This window comes from Pinus tabuliformis, chromosome X (genome assembly GCF_031772625.1).
Source record: "Pinus tabuliformis cultivar Carrire ecotype Pingquan chromosome X, CPIR1, whole genome shotgun sequence".
Lineage (NCBI taxonomy): Eukaryota > Viridiplantae > Streptophyta > Pinopsida > Pinales > Pinaceae > Pinus > Pinus tabuliformis.
The window spans coordinates 138,139,201-138,163,274 of NC_142308.1; the positions used below are offsets into that span (position 1 = coordinate 138,139,201).

The 24,074-nt window shown below is 37.6% G+C and overlaps 1 protein-coding gene across 1 annotated transcript in view; it reads right to left on the bottom strand.

The window, feature by feature from the left end:
- Nucleotides 1-20,618: 20,618 nt before the first annotated feature.
- The window catches only part of LOC149138847 (protein arginine N-methyltransferase 1-like), a 38,840-nt gene continuing 35,384 nt past the window's right edge, over nucleotides 20,619-24,074 (bottom strand). The window contains exons 6-9 of the mRNA XM_089452777.1: nucleotides 21,979-22,066; nucleotides 21,750-21,865; nucleotides 21,489-21,639; nucleotides 20,619-21,241 (exon numbers count right to left, since the gene is read on the bottom strand). Of these exons, the coding sequence (XP_089308903.1) occupies nucleotides 21,036-21,241; nucleotides 21,489-21,639; nucleotides 21,750-21,865; nucleotides 21,979-22,066 (561 nt within the window). The 3' untranslated portion in view covers nucleotides 20,619-21,035. The remainder of the gene's footprint in view (nucleotides 21,242-21,488; nucleotides 21,640-21,749; nucleotides 21,866-21,978; nucleotides 22,067-24,074) is intronic.

The window sequence follows — 24,074 nt, forward strand, 5'->3', positions numbered from 1 at the left end:
AGCTTCTATGGCACCATTATACTCTGCTTCTGCTGAAGAAAGAGAAATGGCACTTTTTTTCTTGCAAGCCCATGTAATAGGTCCTGAACCAAGAGTGAACACATAACCTGCAGTAGACTTCTTATCATCAGGATCACCAGCCCAATCAGAATCAGTGAAACCAACCAATAGAGGAGATGCTTCTACATTGTAATGAATCCCAGACTGAACTGTACCTCGAACATAACGAAGTATTCTTTTAGCTGCTTTCCAATGACTTTCATGTGGGTTTTGCATAAACCAAGCAATAAGGTGAACAACAAAGGAAAGGTGAGGACCAATATGGGTCAAATACAAAATTTTTCCTACAAGTTGACGATATAAGGTAGCATCAACTTCAGGGGAAGTACAAGTGACTAAAAGTTTGGCTCCAGACTAAAAGGGAGAAGGGGCTGGCTTACAGTCTTCCATGTGAAAATGGTGTAGAATATCACAGGCATACTTGGACTGCGAAAGGGAAATACCTTCCTTGGATTGCAAGACTTGAAGACCGAGAAATAATGCAAGTGTCCTGAGTCTGTCATTTCAAACTTATTTTTAAGCTTGGACTTCACATGGTTTATAAGGTTGGGATCACTACGAGTAAGGATAAGATCATCAACATAAATAACAAGAATGATAAGAGACTTGCCCACTTTCTTGGTGTAGACAGTATTGTCAGAATGACACCTAGAAAAGCCAGTTTCTAAAAGAAAGCTATCCATTTTGGCATACCAAGCCCGAGGGGCTTGCTTGAGACCACAAAGGGATTTCTTAAGCCGACATACAAGGCTGGATTCTATTTGTATAAATCCAGTAGGTTGTTCCATATAGATTTCTTCATGCAAGTCCCCATGCAAGAAGGCAAATTTAACATCCATCTGATGGACTTCCCATTTGAAAGAAGCAGCAAGGGAAAGAATAAGGCGGACAGAGTTCATTTTGGAAATAGGGGAGAAGGTTTCAGTATAGTCAATGCCTTCAACTTATGAAAAACCCTTAGCAACAAAACGAGCTTTATGTTTATCAACTTTTCCATCTGGTCCATACTTGGTTCTGTAAACCTGTTTGCATCTAACAAGTTTTCATCCCTTTGGTAGAGGAACAAGATCCCATGTATCATTTGCCAATAATGAACGATATTCTTCATTCATCGTTGTATCCCAATCTGGATAGCCTGAAGCTTCTGCAAAGGTTTCAAGATCATAATTCACTGAAGCTTGAGCTAGTAAAGAAGAGGCTCTATCGAACAGAGAACGTATACATCGTTGATCTGTAGGATCACCAGCAAGAGCACCTACTGCATCTCAAGTAGCACAAACCCATTTTGGAAGCTGAGGAGCTGAAGGAGGATTGTGAGAAGGTGGGGGAGGATTTTCGTCCTCATTTTCATCATCTGAAGAAGAAATATTTTCAGAACTAGAAAGGATAGAGAGAGGTGGCACATCCGCCGAACTAGGCTCATAGGCCGATATATTTTCAGCAAACTTTACATCTCTTCTAATGATAACGTTTTTGGACTTAAGTGGAATAAGTCTATATCCTTTGACATCTTCAGAATATCCAACAAAAATACATTTCTCACTCTTAGGTTCTAAAGCTTTATGTTTCTCATCTGGAATATGGGCCCATGCTTCACTTCCAAAAACACGAAAGTGACTTACATCTGGTTTAATTGAGCTCCATGCTTCTTCTGGAGTGATATTCTTTAAAACCTTAGTAGGAGTGTGATTTACTATGTAATTTGCACAGTTAATTGCTTCTGCCCAAAAATTAAGACTAAGTCCTTTAGATTGAAGCATACAATTAGCCATTTCCTTTAAGGTCTGATTCTTCCTTTCAGCTACACCATTTTGTTGTGGAGTATATGGAACAATATGTTCCATTTGAATTCCATTCTTAGTGCAAAATTTGATGAATTCGTTGTTAACATATTCTCCGCCATTATCAGATCTTAGCTTAAGAATTTGATGTCCAGATTGTTTTTCAACAAAGGCCTTAAAGGTCAAGAACATGTTAAATACTTCACTCTTGATTTTTAAGAAGTATACCCAAGTGCGTCTGGAGAAATCATCAATGAAAGTTAAGAAATACTTTTAGCCAGAGAATGAAATAACTAGAAGTGGACCACATAAATCACTATGCACAAGCTATAAAGGGGCTAAGGTGTGCCAAGAGGCATGTTTTTCAAAACTATTCCGATGATGTTTTCCGAGTACACATTCGGAACAACACCATCTTTGCAAGATACCATTGGAAGACCTGTCACCATATTTTCTTTACATAGATTCTTAAGGGAGAGATAGTTTAAGTGACCAAATCGCTCATGCCAAAGTTTGCTCAATTCATCATTATGAGCAACAAATACTGAGGGAAGATTAGATGACCCAAAGTTGTTAAACTTATACAAATTTGTAGAATCATCAGCAATACCAGTAGCTAAAATCTGTCTAGGATCTCTTAGGTCCTTAATTACAACATCGTGAGGTGAAAATTCAACGATTTTACCTTCACCTGGATGAGTTATCTGATATACAGATAGAAGTTTGCAGGATAAGCTTGGAACACATAATACATCATTAAATTGACCATTGTCTAGATGAACAGTTCCAGTCCCTACAACACTAAGAGATCTATCATCACCAACATTTATATTTTTGGTGTTACAATCATTTAAAGAAGAAAACATGGCTTTGGTTTTTTCCATGTCATAAGAAGGTCCAGAATCAATGAGCCACTCATGAGAATGAGAAGTAAAAGATACATTTAGTGCATAACTAGACCAAGATGCTTGACAACCACATGCAAAAAGTGTTATTCCTGAAGATGAAGTTGAAGTTGAAGAGTGCTCCAAATGGATGTTATGCTTCTTCATTGTTGCTTCCAAGGCTTCCATCTTCTTAAAGCATTTGGATTCTAAGTGGCCATCTCGATTACAAAAGTGGAAATGTCTATCAGTCTTCTTCCCTTTGTTTTTATTTGCCTTATCATTTTGTTGAAATGATTTTTCATTTTGAGACTGAAATTGCTTAGGACCCTTATTTGGTTTAGGACCATTCTTTTTAGGATACTGCTTCTTAGGATTCTTTGAATTTGGTTGCTACTGGGAGGCTAAGGCCTTCTTAGAAGAGTTTCCAAGATTAAGAAGACCAAGATATAAGAGATTTTCTTGTTCTCTTGTTAAAGAATCACAAAAGGCATCAGAAGAGGGGGACTTGTAGTCTTGTCCTTGAGAAATAAAGGCTTCTCTAGTAGAATGGAAGGTGGAAACAAACACAGAGTATGTTGGTCCCAACTTAGTAAGAATGGAATAGATAAGGCTACCATCTTCTTTATTAACCTTAACACCTTCCAAGAGAAGTCCAAGGGTCTTGAAATTGGACAAAAAATCTTCAATGGAAGAAAAATTATTGGGGTCCAATGTAAGCAATTCATTTTCGAGTTGATGGGATTTAATTTCATTTTTTATTCCAAAAAATTTAGTGAGATGTTTAATTGCTTCATTAGGAGAATCAAATCTGCAATATGGAATCTAAGATCAAGAGAAATAGACATCTCTATCAACCCACGTGCTTGATCTTGCCTATTTTCCCATTTGGCTACCTTAACTTCATCTTGAGGTTTGGTTTCTTGGCCTGAGGCTATTCTGTAAAGACCTTTACTTCTAAGTAAATCCACAATGTAGGACCACCATTGGAAGTAGTTGGTGTTGTCAAAAATAATTTGGCATGGACTTTCCATTTTAACAGAAACTGAAGATATAGATGCTGAAACTAAGTGTTCCAATGGAAAGATCTCGAAAAATTAGGTTGATTCAAAAAAACAGCTCTGAAAACGGTTTCCGGATGAAGAAGTTATGGCTTTTTGAAGAAAAGTTGTTGAAGATGCCGATGAAGTGCGTGAGTGTGCGGAAATGAATGATAATGTTATATTAAAAAAAATCTCAGCCCCCTCCCCCTCCCCTCCTCGCCCCCTCCCACCATCCCCCCTTTCCAAACATAAATCTAATTAGCTCACTTTAAAAAAAAATTATGTGACTCACTTTTATAAATAAGTGAAAGTCACTTTTACAATGGTATTTTATGAGCTACCCACTAAATTGTAACTTAAATAAAAGATAAAGAGAATTTAGAATTATAAGTGACTCGCTTTTTATAATGGATGATAACACTTTTACATAAAGTTACTTTAAAACATAAGCTACATGGTTTTTTTTTTTTTTTTTTTTTTTTTTTTACAAAAAAAAAAACCACAAAACTCAACATGGACATACAAAAAAAAAAAAAAAACCTTATAGTTGGAAGTTAGCTTTACCCGGAAACTAAAAATTTTCCTCAATGTTTCTGATTTTCCGTGATCACACTAAGGCGCAGCGGAAAAAAACATACGCATGAGAAAAATTATTCCTTTCTGTTTGTGATTTTCCTAGATCGCACAGAGTCGCGAGGCAAAGAGCATATATAGAAATGAAAGGTATAGATCCAGTAATAACAAACAAAGAGATAAATAAACCGAAATAAACAGAGAGAAAATAACTAAAAACTGCAAATAGACACTGTATACCTCCAGATCTTAAAAATGACGTAGATAGGGCTACTGAAAACCTTTTCGCATGAAACGAAAGGGGTTCCTCGCTGGAACAGATGCTCCTAACACAATAGAGCAGTCCTCTCAGCCTGAAAGCAATCAGAAATAGTAGATCTAGGAAATGACAGTCGGATGCAATTCTACCGGCTTCAGATTTGGATCACCAACAAATGCAGCCCTCAAATCGCTCTAATACCATGTAGGAATATACATGGTAAGTTCCTCAGACAGAACACCAAAGGACACCGCTCACAAATAGATCAAAAATCAATACACCAGTATTTTTGACGTGGTTAAAACCCTTAAAGAGGGAAACAGTCCACGGCCTGAGCCAACGCGGCCACTTTAGGCAATTTATTAATAAAAGAATGAATATTTTCATAAGCTTCTCTCATGAACGGTTACCCTACAAATGACCCTCCATGCTCTTTAAATAGAGATCATGGACCAATTGGGTGTTAAGCCACAGATCAAGTGTCGATAATACCAAGGAGAGAATGAATTTTCGGATCACTACATATCATGACCGTTGGATTGTAAGTTACAAAAGTACATAGTAAAGAAACACACTTTACCTAACTCTACACTAGACCAAGTTATACTTAATATTACCTATGTGTCGGAATATCCTAACAATGGCATTATTGGGACTGAAAATATTCTTGTGATGTCATAACCTCATGCATAGTATTATGATGTCCTTGATCATGATGAGAAGTCCCTCTTGTTTTATAAGGATTCCATTAATGAAGATGTCAAGTTATTAATATGTCAAGCCACTAATGAAGAAGTCTTAAGAAATCCTTGAATGTTTCCGAGTGCCAATCATGTGCCTTGTTTGATGATCTAGACCTTAAGTGCCAATATACAAGCCCTTGATGACATATGGAGGGCTATACCTGATGATGTCATACACTTGAAGAATGAGCACACTTGATGATGGAACTTGATGAAGGTTTTGATGTAATGATTGAAGGACTTGGAAATCACTTAATGGCAAGACATGACATGGAGGACTTGGAAATATCCTAATGGAAAATTAATAAATGTTGCACTGTGATTAATGACATATCACTGCACTAGTATATGATGAGATTGTTGATACGTGATGCTACACTATCATCATGACATGGAGTTGCACTCCTACATGATGACTCTATGATCCTATGATGACATTGATAACAATGAAGAAGCCATGTTGTCCTAAACATTCCTCATGTTGTCCCAAACTTTTTTATGCATAAAACTTAAGGACAGTCACAAAGAAAAATAAGTTTTTCCATCTTAGAGGCATCTTCTCTAAATGGGTCCTACACCATATTAAAGAGGACTTTTTCCTCTTTCCAATGAGCCCTTACTTGCCCCGAAACTCCCAGTGGTTGATGAGATATGGAATTTTTAAGTCAAGAAAATTATATCTAGCAGTGAGTCGAACTACACCTTATCTTTCAAGACGGCCTCCATACTTTGACATATCTTTTCGTTTTAGCTTGTAAAAAACATTATTTATTAATGATCTGACTTCATTATTTAATCATAAATCTCGGGCAGAATCACAGGAACACTTCAGAAGCTCAAATGAGTGAATATAAGCGAGAAAGGAGCACAGGGATAATTTGAAATGTGTTTGGGTCTGAAGTTAACTACATGACAGCAAAAATTTTATGTAGTTTCGGATTAGGAGCAGTTATCCACTTCAGAGGCTTAGAATTCCTCTATCTGACAGTGGAATAGCATCTTGGAATTCCTCTATCTGACAGTGGAATAGTAGCTCAGAATTCCTCTATTTTCCAGTGGAACAACAACTTTGGAATCCCTCCAATTGCCAGTGGAACAGCAGGTTTAGAAGCCCTCCAATTTCCAGTGGAACAGCAGGTTCAGAAGCCCTCCAATTGCCAGTGGAATAGTAGGTTTGGAAGCCCTCCAACTAACTGTGGAACAGTGGTTCAAAAGCTTGTGTGGAACAGTGGTTCAAAAGCTTCTGTGGAACAGTGATTTAAAAGCATATCCATTGTTGAATAGTAACCTTGGATTACACCTGTAGTAGCTCGTCTTTATCCTAGACCATGATTGCACCCAAGTTGGATTGTGGTGTCTCACCTGCTCAAGACACAACGAATTCGAGTTACAGTTCTGTTTGTAGTTACATAATTGTGAACCTAGACTCATAAACCTAAGAAGCTCACAGTCTTGTAAAGGAACGTTGATCAGAAGTGACTTAGTTTGTTTTGGAAAGTGGGTTGTAAGGATTGGCAAGAGACCCAAGCAAAGGGGGCAACGCAAAATCATTGAAGAAACATCATTGAAAAACACTAGGAGCTATTTGAAAAACAAATTGTTGAAAAAAGACTTAGTTGACATTTTTCAATACCTTGAGAGCGGGGTTTTGGGCATCATTTGAAGAAATCAAGTGACAGTCTTAACGACGTGCCTTAGAGAATATTTTTGAAGAGAATTTTGAGGACACTTTGTGAGGACAAACCTTGAGGAAACCTAATAAAGAAGTCATCATTGAAATCCTAATGAAGTAACCTAGAGGAAGTTGCTTTGGGTTTGAAGTAATCTTGTTGGGAGCATTGTTGAAGAACTCTAAAAAACACTTGTTGAACTTGAAGGCATTCTTGAAAGACATTGATCCATAATTGAATTCATCATGAGGTGACTTGGAGAAATTGTTTTGGGTACAATGAAGAGAAATGGTGACACCTTCTAAGAGAAGAAGGTTGTCATTGATGATGTGACGTGGATGCTAAGTGACAACATAGTTGAAGATTGACAGGGCTCATTGAAGAAGACATTGGGAGTCGTGAATAATAACCAAACATATCTTGATGAAGTAAAGCTAAGGGTTGGAGCCCAAGAGGTTGGAGCCTCGTAGAGACAAGGTTGGTGCCTTGGAAGATAGGGTTAGAGCCCTAGAGGATAGTAGTCCTCAAGAAACCTGGTTGGAGCCTAAACCAGAAATAGGGTTGGAGCCCTAGAGGTTGGTGCCTCGAAATTGACAAGGTTGGTGCCTTGGGAAGTCCAAGTCGGTGCTTGGCATATTACAGGTTGGAGCCTGGGAGATTTAAGAATGATGTCTTCATCTAGGGTTGGAGCCCTACATATATTGGACTTGATTTATTGAAAGAAGAAATTAATAAAAGTATTTATTCTATCATTGTTCATTTTTTGTTCTAAATATAAGTGATCTAACTGGTAAAAATAACAATTAAAAAAAATAATGATTCACCCCCCTCTCAGTGTTTCCAACAATTGGAATCGGAGTCAATACCTTCACTCAAAGCCTAACAGCTTGAAGGTTGATCCTTAGAACACAAATGGCAAAGCCAAGGAAGAAAGCCTCCAATCCTCCTAAAGATGTCTCTTTCTCAACCATGAAAACTCAAGACAATCAAATTGAGAAAGTTCCAGTGTTTAATGGAAACTTTGATGTATGGAAGGTAAGAATGAGAAATTTATTAATGGCTTAAGGCATTGAATTATGGGAATCAATGATTATTGATAGCACAATGGAGGAAGAATCCCAGGAGTACAATACAAGAGCAATGAAGGCAATTTTGAATGGGATACCAAATTCTATAAAGGCCAATTTGGAAAAATGTTCGTCAGCAAAAGATATATGGGACAAACTTCATGACCTTCACTCAAAGGATCATTGACCATGATCTTTATTAGTCAAGAAGGTGATGGAAAGCAAGAGGGAAATCTAGAACCCATCAAGGAAGCTAAAAATAAGAATGATGACATCAAGGCCTAAGAAGACCTAGAAGAAAAGAAAGCAAAGAAGACTTTGAAGAAGATCTCATGACTAAACTTATAGCTTCCATGGAAGAGATTAACAGTTTGAAAAAGGAAAATGAGGAACTTAAGAAGAAAGCGCAAGATGGTGACCAGGGCAAGACAAGGAAGGAAGTTGACCTTTTTCAAACTTCAAGTACAAGAAAGAGATGAGGAGCTTACCAAGATTAAAGAGGAATTTCATCAAAACAAAAGAAAGTGTCATGAAGAAGTCATATCCATGACAAATCAATTGGATAAGGCAAAGAAAAGGGAATAAACTTTGTCAAGCCACATTTAACAAAGATTCAAGAGTTTAATAAAACTTGATGCAGAGATTGGTCAATACAAGGAAGAGGTATCCTCCCGTAGATCTCAACTAGAAGAAGCAAGGAAACAATCACAAGGAGCTGAGAAGGTGATGGAAGCTTTGGCATTCATAGAAGGACAAGTTGATGAGGCAAAAAGGGAGAGAAACACCATGACATGTCGACTAGAAAAAAGGATGATGACACAGTTAAGATCAGAAAATCACTTCTCTTAAGGACCAATCATGTGAAGCAACCAAGATGAAGGAAGAAATGGAGATCATACTATCAAAGAAGGATGAAGAATGCAAGCAAATGAAGGAAGAAATTGTCTTTCTTAAAAAGGAAGTTGACTTGTTGAATAAGAACTTGAAAATTTCTCAAACCCTAGATGACATCCTAAGTCATCAAAGGTCTCCCCTTGATAAATCAGGTCTTGGCTATGCAGGTGAATCATCAAGCAAGAATGATAATGCTTCAAACAACAAGGATGTGAGGAAGCCAGAAAGAAATGTTGATGCTCCCACTTCCAACAAACGCAAGGAGAAGAGTCAAGACAAATATGGATGAAATCCTACTCCAAGGAGACTTGCAGATGGTGTCGAGAATACAAAAGTCAATGAATATCATCAAAGAATCCCAAGGCAAAAAGACTTCAAAATTACATCAAGAAAATCTTCATCTCCCAGGCACCAAAGTATATTTCCTGTTTATTGTTATTCTTGTACGAACTTTGAGCACATGGCAAAAGATTGTAGGGAATATCACAAAGACAAATATAACGATCCCCGTTAATCTCCTAGAAGCAATTTTACAAGAAGAATTCATGATTTCTCATTCATGAACAAGATGGAGTGCTTCAATTCCCATAACATTGGACAAATGGCACATGATTGTAACTTGACTTGGGTCCCTACACAAGCTAGAACCATGACAACCAAGTCAGAAAAGAAAGTTACACAAATATGGAGAAAGAAGCAAATAGGATCCAAAAGTCTCTTGGACGCTCTAGCCAACAACACATGTTGTTGATTTGATGAAGATATCCTTGAAAAATGTGATATCCCAAGTGATTGATGAGGATCTGCCAAAAAGAAGACCATGCATATAGTTAGGGGGAGCTTGTGATCATTCTTGCAGAAGCTATCCGTGAATGGGCCCTATGAAATTCTTGATGAGTCACACATGAACAATCATAGATCATCTCTCGGGAGAAACTCCATTGAAGAACATGATCCCTTACTGATATGATGGACCCTTGTTGAAAATTTCTTCCACTTGATCACAAGGCAGCAATTTTTCATAAGAATCTAAAGGAGTTTATACAAGCAGGGGTTGGTTCATCACATGAAGAAATGTAAACACATCAATCAAGGACCACATTGCCAAAAGGAAGAGCACCATGACAAGGAGAGTAACATACCTATAAAAAAAAACTACTATTGATGAAGAAAATATGATGAAAAGAAGCAGCTTGATAGGGGGAGTACTTGGGCACCCCGTTTGCCAAAGGAGAAGAGAATGTTGAAGGGTAAGAATATCACCATCAATGACAAAGGGGGAAATTGTTAATCAAGGTTGTCATTGATAGAATATCACCATCAATGACAAAGGGAGAAATTGTTAATCAAGGTTGTCATTGATGTCAATATGGAATTATTGGGACGGCAATTATTCTTGTGATGTCATTGCAAAGTATGATGATGTCCTTGCTCATGATGACAAGTCCCTCTTGTTTGATAAGGATGCCATTAATGAAGATGTCAAGCTATTAATATGTCAAGCCACTAATGAAGAAGTCTTAAGAAATCCTTTAATGTTTCCAAGTGCCAATCATGTGCCTTGTTTGATGATCTAGACCTTAAGTGCCAATCATGTGCCTTGTTTGATGATCTAGACCTTAAGTGCCAATATACAACCCCTTGATGACATATGGAGGACTATACTTGATGATGTCATACACTTGAAGAATGACCACACTTGATGATGGCACTTGATGAAGGTTTTGATGCAATGATTGAAGGACTTGGAAATCACTAAATGGCAAGACATGACATGAAGGACTTGGAAATCTCCTAATGGCAAATCAATAAATGTTGTATTGTGGTTAATGGCATATCACTGCACTAGTATATGATGACATTGTTGATACGTGATGCTACACTATCATGATGACATGGATGCTACACTCCTACATGATGACTACGATCCTATGATGACATTGATAACAATGAAGAAGCCATGTTGTCCCAAACTTTTTTATGCATATAACTTAAGACGGTCGCAAATAAAAATATGTTTTGCCATCTTAGAGGCATCTTTTCTCAATGAGTCCTACACCATCTTAAAGAGCACTTTTTCCTCTTTCCAATGAGCCCTTACTTGCCCCGAAACTCCTAGTGGTTGATGAGATATGGAATTTTTAAGTCAAGAAAAGTATATCTAGTAGTGAGCTACAAAACACTTCAGAAGCTCAAATGAGTGAATATAAGGGAGAAAGGAGCACAAGAAATATTTGAAATGCATTTGGGTCTGAAGTTAACTACATCACAACAAAGATTTTATGTAGTTTTGAATTAGGAGCAGTTATCCACTTCAGAGGCTCGGAAGTCCTCTATCTGACAGTGGAACAGCAACTCGGAATTTCTCTATCTCTCACAGTGGAACAACAACTCAGAATTCCTCTATTTTCCAGTGGAACAATAGGTTCGGAAGCCCTCCAATTGCCAGTAGAACAGCAGGTTCAGGAGCCCTCCAATTGCTAATGGAACAGCAGGTTTGGAAGCCCTCCAACTAACTGTGGAACAGTAGTTCAGAAGCTTGTGTGGAACAGTGATTTAAAAGCATATCCCTCACTGAATAGTAATCTCAGATTACACATGTAGTAGCTTGTCTTTATCCTAGACAGTGATTGTAGCCAAGATGGATTATGGGGTCTCAGTTGCTCAAAACACAAAGAATTCGAGTTACAGTTTTGATCGTAGTTACATGATTATGAACCTAGACTCATAAACCTAAGAAGCTCACAGTCTTGTAAAAGAACGTTAAGAAAAAGTGACTGTTAGAATTAATGGAGATTAGGTGATTATTGTTACGTAGTTATGATTGTGCTTTTCTTGGTCATTCAGTGCCTATCATCCAAGGATTTGATTTACTATCCCTAACAAAGTGTATCTATTTATTATTGGAATTTAATGTGAAGCCTAAGCGGTGTATTTTCTTGTAGGAGCTCCTGGTGATCCGCACCTATGAGCTCCTCTTGTGTTGTTTGTTAATTCATGTCTTCCATGTGCAACTGTTGACATGGTATCAGCGCTGTAGGAAGGAGAGACCTGTACGTTGAGTTGAGGATTATAAAAACGTGACATCGTCACATGGAGACTGAAGAGTAATCACGCCGATACTCTTGGACACTACGCTCAATTTTTATTGCGTGCATCGTCGCAGGATTATGGTGTACACCTGCAACTAGTCGTGAACCCGAGGTGAATACTGTGACGATCAGTTTGTTGGCTACGTTTTTTTTTTGGCTATGTGTGCCTGGAAGCTATGTGTGACTATGACGACTGTGTGGTGGCTTGAAAGTTGCGTGGGCTGGCTTGGAAGCTGCGCGTGATTGGAGGAGGCCAGTTGGACCTACATCGAGGAGGAGGAGGCCTGATCGCTGGTGGAGGCCGATCAAGACTGTGTGGAGGTCAATAGAACCTGCGTTGGGAAGGGAGGTTGGATCCTATGTGGAAGCCAAGGGCGTTGGACCTGCGTCGAGAAGGAGGTAGCTGCGTGGTGACTCGGTATCGCCAGTAGAGCTGCAAGGAGTAGGTTGCAGCAGATTTCAAGAGGCCGCGTGGAAGAGTAGTTTGTAGCAGAGTTCAGGGGGTCGAGTGGAAGAGTCGCCCACTGTCTCGCTGAGGGAGTAGCGCTGGACAAATGTTGTCTTCCATGCTGGTGCGATGAGCGTGGAGTATGGTGAACGTTGGCCCCTTGCAATTGTTGTTCAGATAATTATAAAAAAAAAAATTAATTGAAGTTATATTTTCAAAGCTTTAATTAAAAAACGTTCTTTGGATTTCTTTTAATTGGAGGGTTCCTTATTTTTTTTTTTAAAGGGGTGTGCATTTTTAAGAGAATTTGGAGTGATCTATTTAAAAAAAAAAAAAAACAGATCTGGAGTTCCTTTAATTGAAATTTGATGGTTGCTTAAATTGTAGAAGATTTTATTCACTCAAGATGAATAATCAAATCGTTGAAGCTTATCTCAATGAGAGTAATAAGCTTGATGGTTCTAATTACACAAATTGGAAATTTAAGCTCCAGACTCTACTTAAGGGACAGAATGCCTATGGCATTGCCACCAGTGATGAGGTCAAGCCGACTACTGCGACTAGTGGATCAAATACAACAATTCAAGACTGGGAGAAAAGGGAGATGAAGGCAAAGGTGCTACTCAAGTTATCAGTCAAATATTGCATCATCGCTCACATTCGGGATTGCAAGACAGCGAATGACATATGGGAAATTCTCAAAGAGATGCACGAGACCAAGAACACCAGTCGAACTTTGTACCTCAGGAAGAATATTCTCTCAATCAAGATGGAGGAGAATGATTTTTTTTCTTCATTCATATCCCGGATAAAGGAAGTTAAAGATAAACTAATTGATATCGGTCGGACCATGGCGAATGATGATCTGGTGACAATTACTATGAACGGCATGATGGATGATTATCAAATGTTTATAACGGGATTGAATGCAAGAGAAAATCCCCCAGGCTTTGAAGAGCTCACTGGGATTTTGCAACAAGAAGAGGAAAGGAGGTTGTCTCTCAAACCTCAAAATCCAAATCTTGCATTGATGACCAAGTTCAAGCCGAAGGGGAAAGCAATGGCTAATCACAGGAAAGGCAACGCATCAAAAAAAAGGACACCACAAGGTATGACCTCGCATAAACATGACTCTGCTCCTAAATTTTTTTATTGTGGTAAGATAGACCATATTGCTAAATTTTGCCATAAGAAAAAGGCAGATCGAGAGAGGTACAAGCAGAGAAGACATGTAGGTCATTTTGTTGATGCAGATGCAGATCAAAATCAAGATGTCAGATTGTTTATGGTTGAGGCTGAGACTGCTTTAGCTACTGAGGAGGAGGAATTAGATATTTGGTTCGTAGATTCTGGAGCCTCCTCACATATGACAAGTAAAAAGCAATGGTTCAGAAATTTTAGAGAATCCAACACTAGAGTAAAAGTATACCTTAGAGATAATAGAGGGTATGAGATCAAGGGACATGGAGATGTCCTTGTTACTCTGCCTGATGGAAAGATTAGGAATATATCTGATGTGTGGTATGTTCCTGGTATTAAGAAGAACTTGATTTCTGTATCAAAGATTACAGATCAGGATCTCAAGGTAGAATTCTTTAAATCTCATTGTATTATTAAAGACTTGTTGGACCAGATGAAGCCTATTGCTACAGGTATTCGTATAGGAGGACTCTACAAACTGGATGTGAAGAGTACACCATAGCAAGCATTGATGTCATCGGATAAGTCTGCTGAAAATTTGTGGCATCAGCGACTTGGGCACATCAATTTCAGTGACCTTCTTCTGTTGCAAAACAAAGGTATGGTAGATGGTCTTCCTGTTTTGAAAAAGTTGCATATTGATTGTGAAGCATGTGCATTCGGTAAACAGCATAGAGATGAATTTCCTGTTGTTAAAGATAGGAAACAGAGGGATATACTCGAACTTGTACACACTGATTTATGTGGCCCTATGCAGACAAGATCGTTAGGTGGGGCCTACTACTTTTTAATTTTTGTTGATGATTGTACAAAATTCACGTGGGTGTATTTTCTCAGACAGAAGAGTCATGCCTTTGAGTATTTCAAGCAGTTCAAGAACATGATCGAGAAGCAGACAATAAAGTTCATCAGGATTCTTTGATCAGATCAAGGTAGAGCATTCAAGAAAGGGGATTTCAACAAATACTATAAAGAGCATGGGATACAGCAACAGTTTACAACACCTTATACTCCTCAGCGGAATGGAGTAGCTGAGAGGAAAAACAGAACATTGGTGGAGTGTGCTTGCAATATGTTGAAAGGTAAGAATCTAACTAATGGTTTTTTAGCAAAAGCTGTCAATACTGCACTGTATTTGAATAATAGGAGTCCCACTAAAAGTCTTGATTATAAAACTCCTTTTGAAGCATTGTTTGGCTTCAAGCCTGCAGTTAGTCATCTTAGAGTACTTGGTTGTAAAGATTTTGCGCATGTTCCCAAAGAAAACAAGAAGAAGTTAGATTCAAAGGCCATTAAATTCACCTTCATTGGATACTGCAGTGAGTATAAGGCTTATAAAATGTTTGATCCTTCTACTCACAAGGTGTTTGTCAATAGAAACATAGTATTCCATGAACAGGGTGATGATGGAAATCATGTTCAAGATAATGAAGAATGGCATGTACCCTTACTTTCAGATGAGGATATTGAAACAAGAATCAGTCAACAGCAACAGCAACAGCGACAGCAGTAGCAGCAGTAGGATAAAGAGGAGGAGATTGAGTTCAGTCCTCAAATAAAAGAACAGAGCAGAATACTTGAACCCCCACCGCTCAAGAGATCTAGCAGGCCGAAACAGTTACCAGCTCGATATAGGGACTGTGCGCTCATGACTGGTATGTTAAACATTGCAGAACCTTCTAATTTTTATGAAGCTAGTAAGAGTTCTGAATGGAAGGAAGCAATGAAGGAGGAATGTGAATCTGTTATTAAGAACAATACTTAGGATCTAGTAAAGCTTCCTCATGGTAAACAACCCATAGGTTGCATATGGTTATTTAAGTTGAAATTTAAAGCAAATGGGTCTATTGATAAGCATAAAGCAAGGTTGGTTGCAAAGGGGTATTCCTAGAAAGAAGGTATTGATTTTGAGGAAACATTTGCCCCTATTGCAAAACTAAATACCATTAGATTGATTATTAGCCACTAAGCATCATTGGAAAATACATCAATTAGATGTTAACTCTGTTTTCTTAAATGGTGATTTAAAAGAAGTATACTTAGTGCAGCCTGAGGGGTTTGTTAAGAAGGGAGAAGAGCACTTAGTATGTAGATTAAAGAAAGCTTTATATGGTTTAGAGCAGGCTCCTAGATCCTGGTACGAAAAAATTGATTCATTTTTCCTCATGCATGGTTATAAACGGAGCAAAAATGATCCTAATTTGTATACTGTGTTTAATGATGAGGGGAAAATAGTGTTGATTTGTTTATATGTAGATAATCTAATCATGGCAGGGAGTGTAGACAATCTCATTGAAGAAGTCAAGCAGCAGTTATCACAAAAATTTGAGATGAAGGACCTTGGAGAAATGCATTACTATTTGGGTCTAGAAGTTTGGAGAGATTCAAGCCAAACTTTCTTGTCCCAGGGTAAGTATGGTAAGAGTTTGTTGACTAAATTCAAAATGGATGAATGCAACGCTGCATTTGTGCCTTTACAGCGGAACAGCAAACTTCAGGTAGATGATGGTTCGAAATACGCAGATGCAACATTGTACAGATAGTTGGTTGGTAGTCTTATCTATTTGACTACAACAAGACCATATCTAGCTTATGAGTGAGTGTTTTGAGTCAGTTCATGACTCGGCCTCATGAGAACCATTAGATTGCAGCGAAAGGAGTACTGAGGTATCTGCAAGGAACTTCAGACTTTGGTATTTTGTATTCTGACTCATTTGATGTTAGTTTGACAGGTTATACAAACTCTGATTGGGTGGGAAATTTAGATGATAGAAGATCAATTACAAGTAACGCCTTTAGCATTGGGTCCGGGGTCATCTCTTGGTGCAGCAAGAAGCATACTGTAGCCTTATCCTCAACAGAAGCAGAATATCAAGCTATGTGTGCAGCAGCATGTGTGGCAGTTTGGTTGTGCAGACTTCTCCAAGATGTAGGGGAAGAACAGACAGAAGCTACGGTCATCAATTGCAATAATCAAAGTTCCATCAAATTGGCCTACAATCCTGTGTTTCATAAAAACACAAAGCACATAAACACTCAATTTCATTTTGTCAGGGAAAAAGTGCAGTCCAAAGAGATTTGTGTTGAATATTGTAATTCTTGTGATAATATCTTTGATATATTTACTAAGCCTCTGGGAACACTGAAGTTTGAGTTGTTTAGGGACACATTAGGTGTGTTTAATAACCCATTCTCCATTAAGGGGGAGTGTTAGAATTAATGGAGATTAGGTGATTATTGTTACGTAGTTATGATTGTGCTTTTCTTGGTCATTCAGTTCCTATCATTCAGGGATTTGATTTACTATCCCTAACAAAGTGTATCTATTTATTATTGGAGTTTAATGTGAACCCTAAGCGACGTATTTGCTTGTAGGAGCTCATGTTGATTCGCGCCTGTGAACTCCTCTTGTGTTGTTTGCCAATTCATGTCTTCCATGTGCAACTGTTGACAGTGACCTAGTTTGTTTTGGAAAGTGGGTTGTAAGGATTGACAAGAGACCCAAGCAAGAGGGACAACACAAAATCATTGAAGAAACATCATTGAAAAACATTGGGAGTTATTTGAGAAACAAATTGTTGAAGACTTAGTTGGCATTTTTCGATATCTTGAGAGCGGGGTTTTGGGCATCATTTGGAGAAACCAAGTGACAATCTTAACGACCCTTGGAGCAGATTTTCAAGAGAATTTTGAGTACACTTTGTGAGCACAGACCTTGAGGAAGCCTTATAAAGAAGTCATCATTGAAATCCTAATGAAGTAACCTAGAGGAAGTTGCTTTGGGTTTGAAGTAATCCTATTGAGAGCATTGTTGAAGAACTCTAGAAAACACTCGTTGAACTTGAAGGCATTCTTGAAAGACATTGATGCATAATTGAATTCATCATGAGGTGACTTAGAGAAATTGTTTTGGGTACAGTGAAGAGCAAGGTGACACCTTCTAAAAGAACAAGGTTGTCATTGTGACGTGGATGCTAAGAAACGACATAGCTAAAGATCGACAGGGCTCGTTGAAGAAGACATTGAGAGCCGTGAACAATAACCAAACATATCTTGACGAATTAAAGTTAAGGGTTGTAGCCCAAGAGGTTGGAGCCTCGTAGAGACAAGGTTGGTGCCTTGGAAGATAGGGTCAAAGCCCTAGAAGATAGGAGTCTTTAAGAAACTAGGTTGGAGCCTGAACCAAAAATAGGGTTGGAATCCTAGAATTTGGTGCCTCGAAATTGACAAAGTTGATGCCTTTGGAGGTCCAATTCAGTGCTTGGCATATTACAAGTTGGAGCCTAGGAGATTGAAGATTGGTGTCTTCATCTATGGTTGGAGCCCTACATATATTGTACTTGATTTATTGAAAGAAGAAATTAATAAAAGTATTTATTCTATCATTATTCATTTTGTGTTCTAAATATAAGTGATCTAACTGATAAAAATAACAATTGAAAACAAACACTAAATCACCACCCCCCCCCCCCCCCCCCGCCAACAATATTTCCAACAAATCGCCATTGCTCTAGTATTTCTATGGTTGAATTTTTAAATGTATAATTGCTTAAGGATACCTTGAGAGAGCAATAATCATCTACATCATTGGAAGAAATTATCAACTTTCAGAAGAAGAAATACTTGTATTTATTGTACTGGAAAAATCAACACAAGCTACACTCGTTCTCCAACAAAACTTGGTCCAACAGATCAGAACTTTGGTCTTCAATAGGAATCAACCTCCTCAACAAAACTTGGCCTCAAATAGGGCTCGGCCTCCAACAAGGCAGAACTCGACTTCATACAAAAACTCAATATCCATCAAATGAGAACCAAAATGACTGAAAAACATTCAAAATTGTGCCAAAAAATCTCGTAAGACTCAACAAATACTTCACAAAAGACTTCTCGAACTCAACTTCACTTCACTTCTTAATGGTTCATGAGGTATGAACCTCAGATTTGCTCCACCTACTTGCTAAAACATAACCGAATTCACTTGAAAGATAGCCAAAAAACTCTCCTCACACTTATTTATAGTGCTTTTGGGGTCTAGGGTAGGGCCGACTTGTGCAATTGACAGAATGTATAATGAATATTCAAAAAATCATTTCTCCTCACCCTTTAGTTAGAAGACATGTATATGTATCTTTCCCTTCCATTCGGACAGCCTTTGACAGCAATAACAACTATTTTCAACAAAAACTTTACTTTTTATATTTTAGAGTTTTAACTACAGAGAACTGTCTCAAACCTTATGCTAAAGACCTTATGAGGCAATCTGGAATGCTAGTCAGCGTTGGGATTTATAATTTTGTTCTCTCATACATACATATATATATATATATATAATTGCTGGACTCTTTTCTTAGAATATATATAGGCCTGATCTGACAAGTCAATGAAGTTGATGGTACCCTGTTTAACATGCAGAAAAACCCCATACCTTTACCCTCCATCGTTGAAAATGTATTAAGAATTACATATATGTGTAGGTTCAGCACTCCAACTCTCACTCATACACAACAGCATCAAATCTTTGTTCATTTTTCCAGCATCTACCTTATGAGTAGTTAGAAATCAGAATCTAAGTTGCCTCTCTCAAATTCCAGTGACAGGAAATGTGATTATTTTCTACGACACAAGATACAGATTCTTAAAAACATGTCTATCAATTTTTTTAATGTAAATAATATTCAGACATTTTGAAACCAATTCCTAACCTTTCCATTGTTACCTTACCTATGGTTTGATAATTAATAATTTGAACTAAATGGTAATTTACATATTCAAGCATTGTAGCCAAGCTTTGATAATAATTTTTCAACTCCAATATGAACAACAAATAGAAGAGAATTTGTTTTAATTCACATTTATTTTGGAAGGATTATTAAAAGAAATATAATAGGAAACTCTCAAGAATGCTTCTTCGATAATTAGGAACCAAGCATCTAAACCATGTTGCATTGTTATGGAAATGCCATACCTTGATAAACTATACGGCCATATTACACTTTTAAGGGGAATTTAAAATTGGCCAGGAATAAATCATCCTGTTATCAAGCTCTCGTGGTAATAGAAAATAATGGAGAATAAGAACTAACCATTGGATGGAAGGAAAATCACTCGTACACATCAAACCCATAACAAGGATCCATTGGAAGTCTAATCAATGGATCGCATCTAAGCCAAGCCTTACCTTACCCTAACTAACTAAGATTCCAACGTTGCTTGGGATTATAGTCCTTCCTCTGCCAATTATATCCTTTCTGACTCCCTGTCTGACTCTTAGTTGTTCATATGGATCATTTCAGGATTGCATCCAGTTTTCGATTCTTTATGCTAGGTGACTATAGTATGTGGTATTGCCTTCTCGTTAGAAGAAATTACCTTAGAAAACTGTTTTGCTAACTCTATAATGGATCTTCAAAGTGTTTTCTAATTAAACACTTTCACAAGGGCTCATGACATATCTGAACCCTTTATGAGACTGTTCTGGAACTCAATTGGATGATTATCCATCAGTCCAAGTAAAATATCTGGATATACCAGTATCCCTTTGATTCAATTGAACTAGAAAAATATAAGCATAGATTATGACAATAGCATGTCATTTCTTCCTTCACTGGGCCGCAAAATCAAAATCATATATTGTTGAAGATAACATCCCATGGAGAAGCAGAAACAAACTACTAATATCTTAACATAAGAATGAAGAAAAGACATCATGTTGTGTCAATTTCAGGGAACTCCGAAAAAATTTCGAAATGTATTTTCGGAACTGTGTAAAAAATCATCATAATATTTTTCCCGCAAATCTATATAAAAGTTATAATGCATAGATACTTTTTCAGATAAACACCAACATTTTAATTCTGCAAGGCCACTTATTGCACTTATTCTCATGACAGATAAACTCACATTGAGAATGTTGGTGCCTATTAAGCATGGAGTTACATTCGATCCCAAGCCTCAACAGCTGAAAATCAATAAAAATAATATTCATTGTAAACTTCTATAGATCATTGTAAACTACATGCCTACCTCTAAGATACATGCTTTTACTTGAAATTCAACTTGTGACATTTCAATATTTTGAAAATCACAAGTAACAATCTTGACAAAGATGAAGAGGGCAACCTGAAAATATGATTTCACGGACCTTAGTTCATAATATAATCTATATCCCCAAAGCATAGCCCACGTTGGTCTAACTGAGATCCATTTGTACAGGGCAAACGGATCTAAACACCAATGGTAGAACAATTGTGAATACGGGGTGCTAACATTTCTACTGAATAGGAAGAATACAAATACAAATACTGTGAAAACAAATACATCAGCGCATCTTATAAAACTGTTTTCTGTGTGCCTGGCAACGTTTTCCTGATAGAGAGTACTCCAATGTAATGTCAACATCACGGGGATTCTTGGAATTTTGAGCGATAGTCATGCTTCCAACAAGGGCTTCCCCTTCACAAATGGTGACCACATCTTCCAAGTACAAGACAGTCTGTTTCCAGTGAGTAGCACGAGATTTAGGTCCTGCAAAGAAGCAATTTTAACACATCATACTGCATTCTAGGCCCAGTGAACTCAAACCTGAACACAAGTTCTGGCCTATAAAAATGTAAGAGTAATAAATCTAACCATTTCTCCCATGCACAAAAGAATCACAGAATAAAAATTCATCATAAAGAATTATAAATAATAAACAAATCAAAGAAATGAAAATTGAAAATTGAAAACACCACCATTAGACTGCAGATAAAGCAATCAACTTTGACGCTACCTGTTGAGAACCCCGTGACTTTGTGACAATTTGTAAATGCAACATCAAAATATGCCACCAAAGCATGGATATAATCATTGCGCTCGGCTACGAGTTTAAAAGATGCAGTGAAGGATGCATCACCAGGTTTCATCTTTGAAATATCCATTGTCTAAATAACAATCAGTATGGTAACAATTAGAACCCAATCAGGAAAATGTACAAATAGAAACGGATCCTCAAGGAAGTTAGGAAATATAAAGGATGTAATAAAAATTGTACCTTGAGTGACTGGCAGTTCGTAACTATTTGATTTCGATCAACTGTGTCGACAAGAGGTTCCAACATTGCTTGCTTCTTAATGCATGTCATGTCAAAGCCATAGACATTCTCCCAGACTTCAAAAAACAAAACCAAAACATCAGTTTTCCATCACAATATAGTAACTTAGTAATTACATTCCCCTTGCATGTCTATGTGAACTTCAATTTGAGAAGACAGCCAAACTCACAATCAATCTTCTCTGCCTTGTAGTCTGCATCCTCAATGGCTGTCAGGTAAAGAGAGGCCTTATCTGGTAACACAATACCACCTGGAATCTGCATAGCAGGAAACCCATCAGACAGTAATGACATATATACAAACTTGCAAAAGCATTAGAGGATTGTGAAGTCCTAGGAAAACAAATAAATGCAAAAGAAAGCCAACACTGACCTCTTTAAACAGACAAAAGCCATATCAGCTGCTTACAGAATTAAATGCAAAACAATCTAATAACAATGGTATTTTCAGTCCAATGTTTTAAAATTCGACCAAATCGAATCCGAAACAGCCAAGTTGATCCGAGTCGTTGAAAATTTTTGTGACCCGGCAGAAAAAAACGGAACGGGAGGCCGAGTCAGTCATGACTCAGTGAACCCGGCCGGTTCCGCAAGAACTCGGACGAGTCAATGAATGCGGCCTATAACCCCAAAAAAATGTGATTTTTCATATTTTTTTAAATTTAACTGTTAGCTGGTTGGTGGGGACTCCAAGGTGTTTTATAAATTAGTTAAATGCTATTTGGGGTCCATTCCCCTCTCCTAGTATTGATATGCTATTCAAATTTCATGGTAATGTTGAAGAATTCAAGTAAAAGTGACATTCTCCTTAATCTTCATTTTCATCCTTTTACTTAAATTTTTTACATTACCATGAAATGACTCAGGATGTTTGAGAGTGGTTCCGGCCTTATTGGATTTCATATGGAGAAAGTAGAATTTTAGATTTCATTCAAAATCCAGCAGAGTTATCAGTTTTTCAGGATTTTAGAATTGGACGATTGCAATGTTTCCATTGAATTTTGTCATGTATTAGGGTATGGAACTCGTATTTAATCAAGAGCACCAATCCTTCTATGTACCTTGATGTTAGTGACATTGGTTGTCGAACTCCTCCAGGATTCGCTCCCAAACCAGGAGCTTCTGAAAATGTCGCTCCCGCTCCCGTTTTCGCTCTCGCTCCCCACTTTCGCTCCCGCTCCCAAGTAACATTGAGCCAAATGATGTTGGCAACTCTAGCAGTAGCCAGTAGTACTGGGGCACAGTTTACTTTTGTTGTAGAAGCCATTTATAGCCTCCTTGGTTATGTGTTTTTGTTTTGATCTCTATATCATCATCGTATATGTATTGGACAGTGCACTGGGTGCTATTTTGATAAAATGGATATATTCATGAACCTACTTTGGTCATATGTTGTCTTTTATCTATATTCTAATGCTGTGTGTTTGGAAACATGAATGAAAATCTTTAAAATTATGTGTTTTTATAAAAAATAAATATTTAATGTATTTTTTACAACGACCGAGTCATTGAAATCGAGCCGGTCGAGTCGATACCGAGTCGGAGTCGGAGTCGGAGTTGACCCTGGCCGAGTCAGAGTTTTAAAACATTGATTTTCACTAGTTAGAGATCAAGACTCAATCACTATTTGACCTTAAAGGATTATACGGAATCCAAAGATAGTCCATAATACTAGACACAAATCATAAGGAACAAAGATTGCTGATTACATCGCATGACCACAACATAGAGAACATTCAGGTTGGGTAAAGCCTAGAAGCCTTTTACATGAATGTTATCACAGTAAGCAAAAGCTGCTGAAACTGCATTCTCATGCACTAAGAAAGCTCCATGGATTTTCTCTCATGCAGTGAAGTGGAAACTAAAAGACAAAGGATTGATCCAGTGACAAAATCTTCACAACCATGTCTCCTAAAATAAAGTGGCGAAGGAAAATGCATTTCGTAAACTAAATACCCAGTATCTCTGTACATTCACTTAAGACATGGAGACATCTTGACAGAATTCTTTCAAATTTGTAATTTTTTCTTCACGGGCTTGAAAACACATCAATTTAGTACAGGTTACTATGGTTGCATTTGATTCTGAATGGCCTGCTTCTCAGCCATTCAAAAACATTATATAAAACTCATACCAGGAAAACCGCAAAGTGACCTCACCTTAGAGTTTCAGGGACCCGCCCTCTTACTGCTCCCATCAACACATTTTGTTCCCAAAGCATTCAATGTGACACAGCGCCATGCTCCATGGAAATAACTATCTCAAA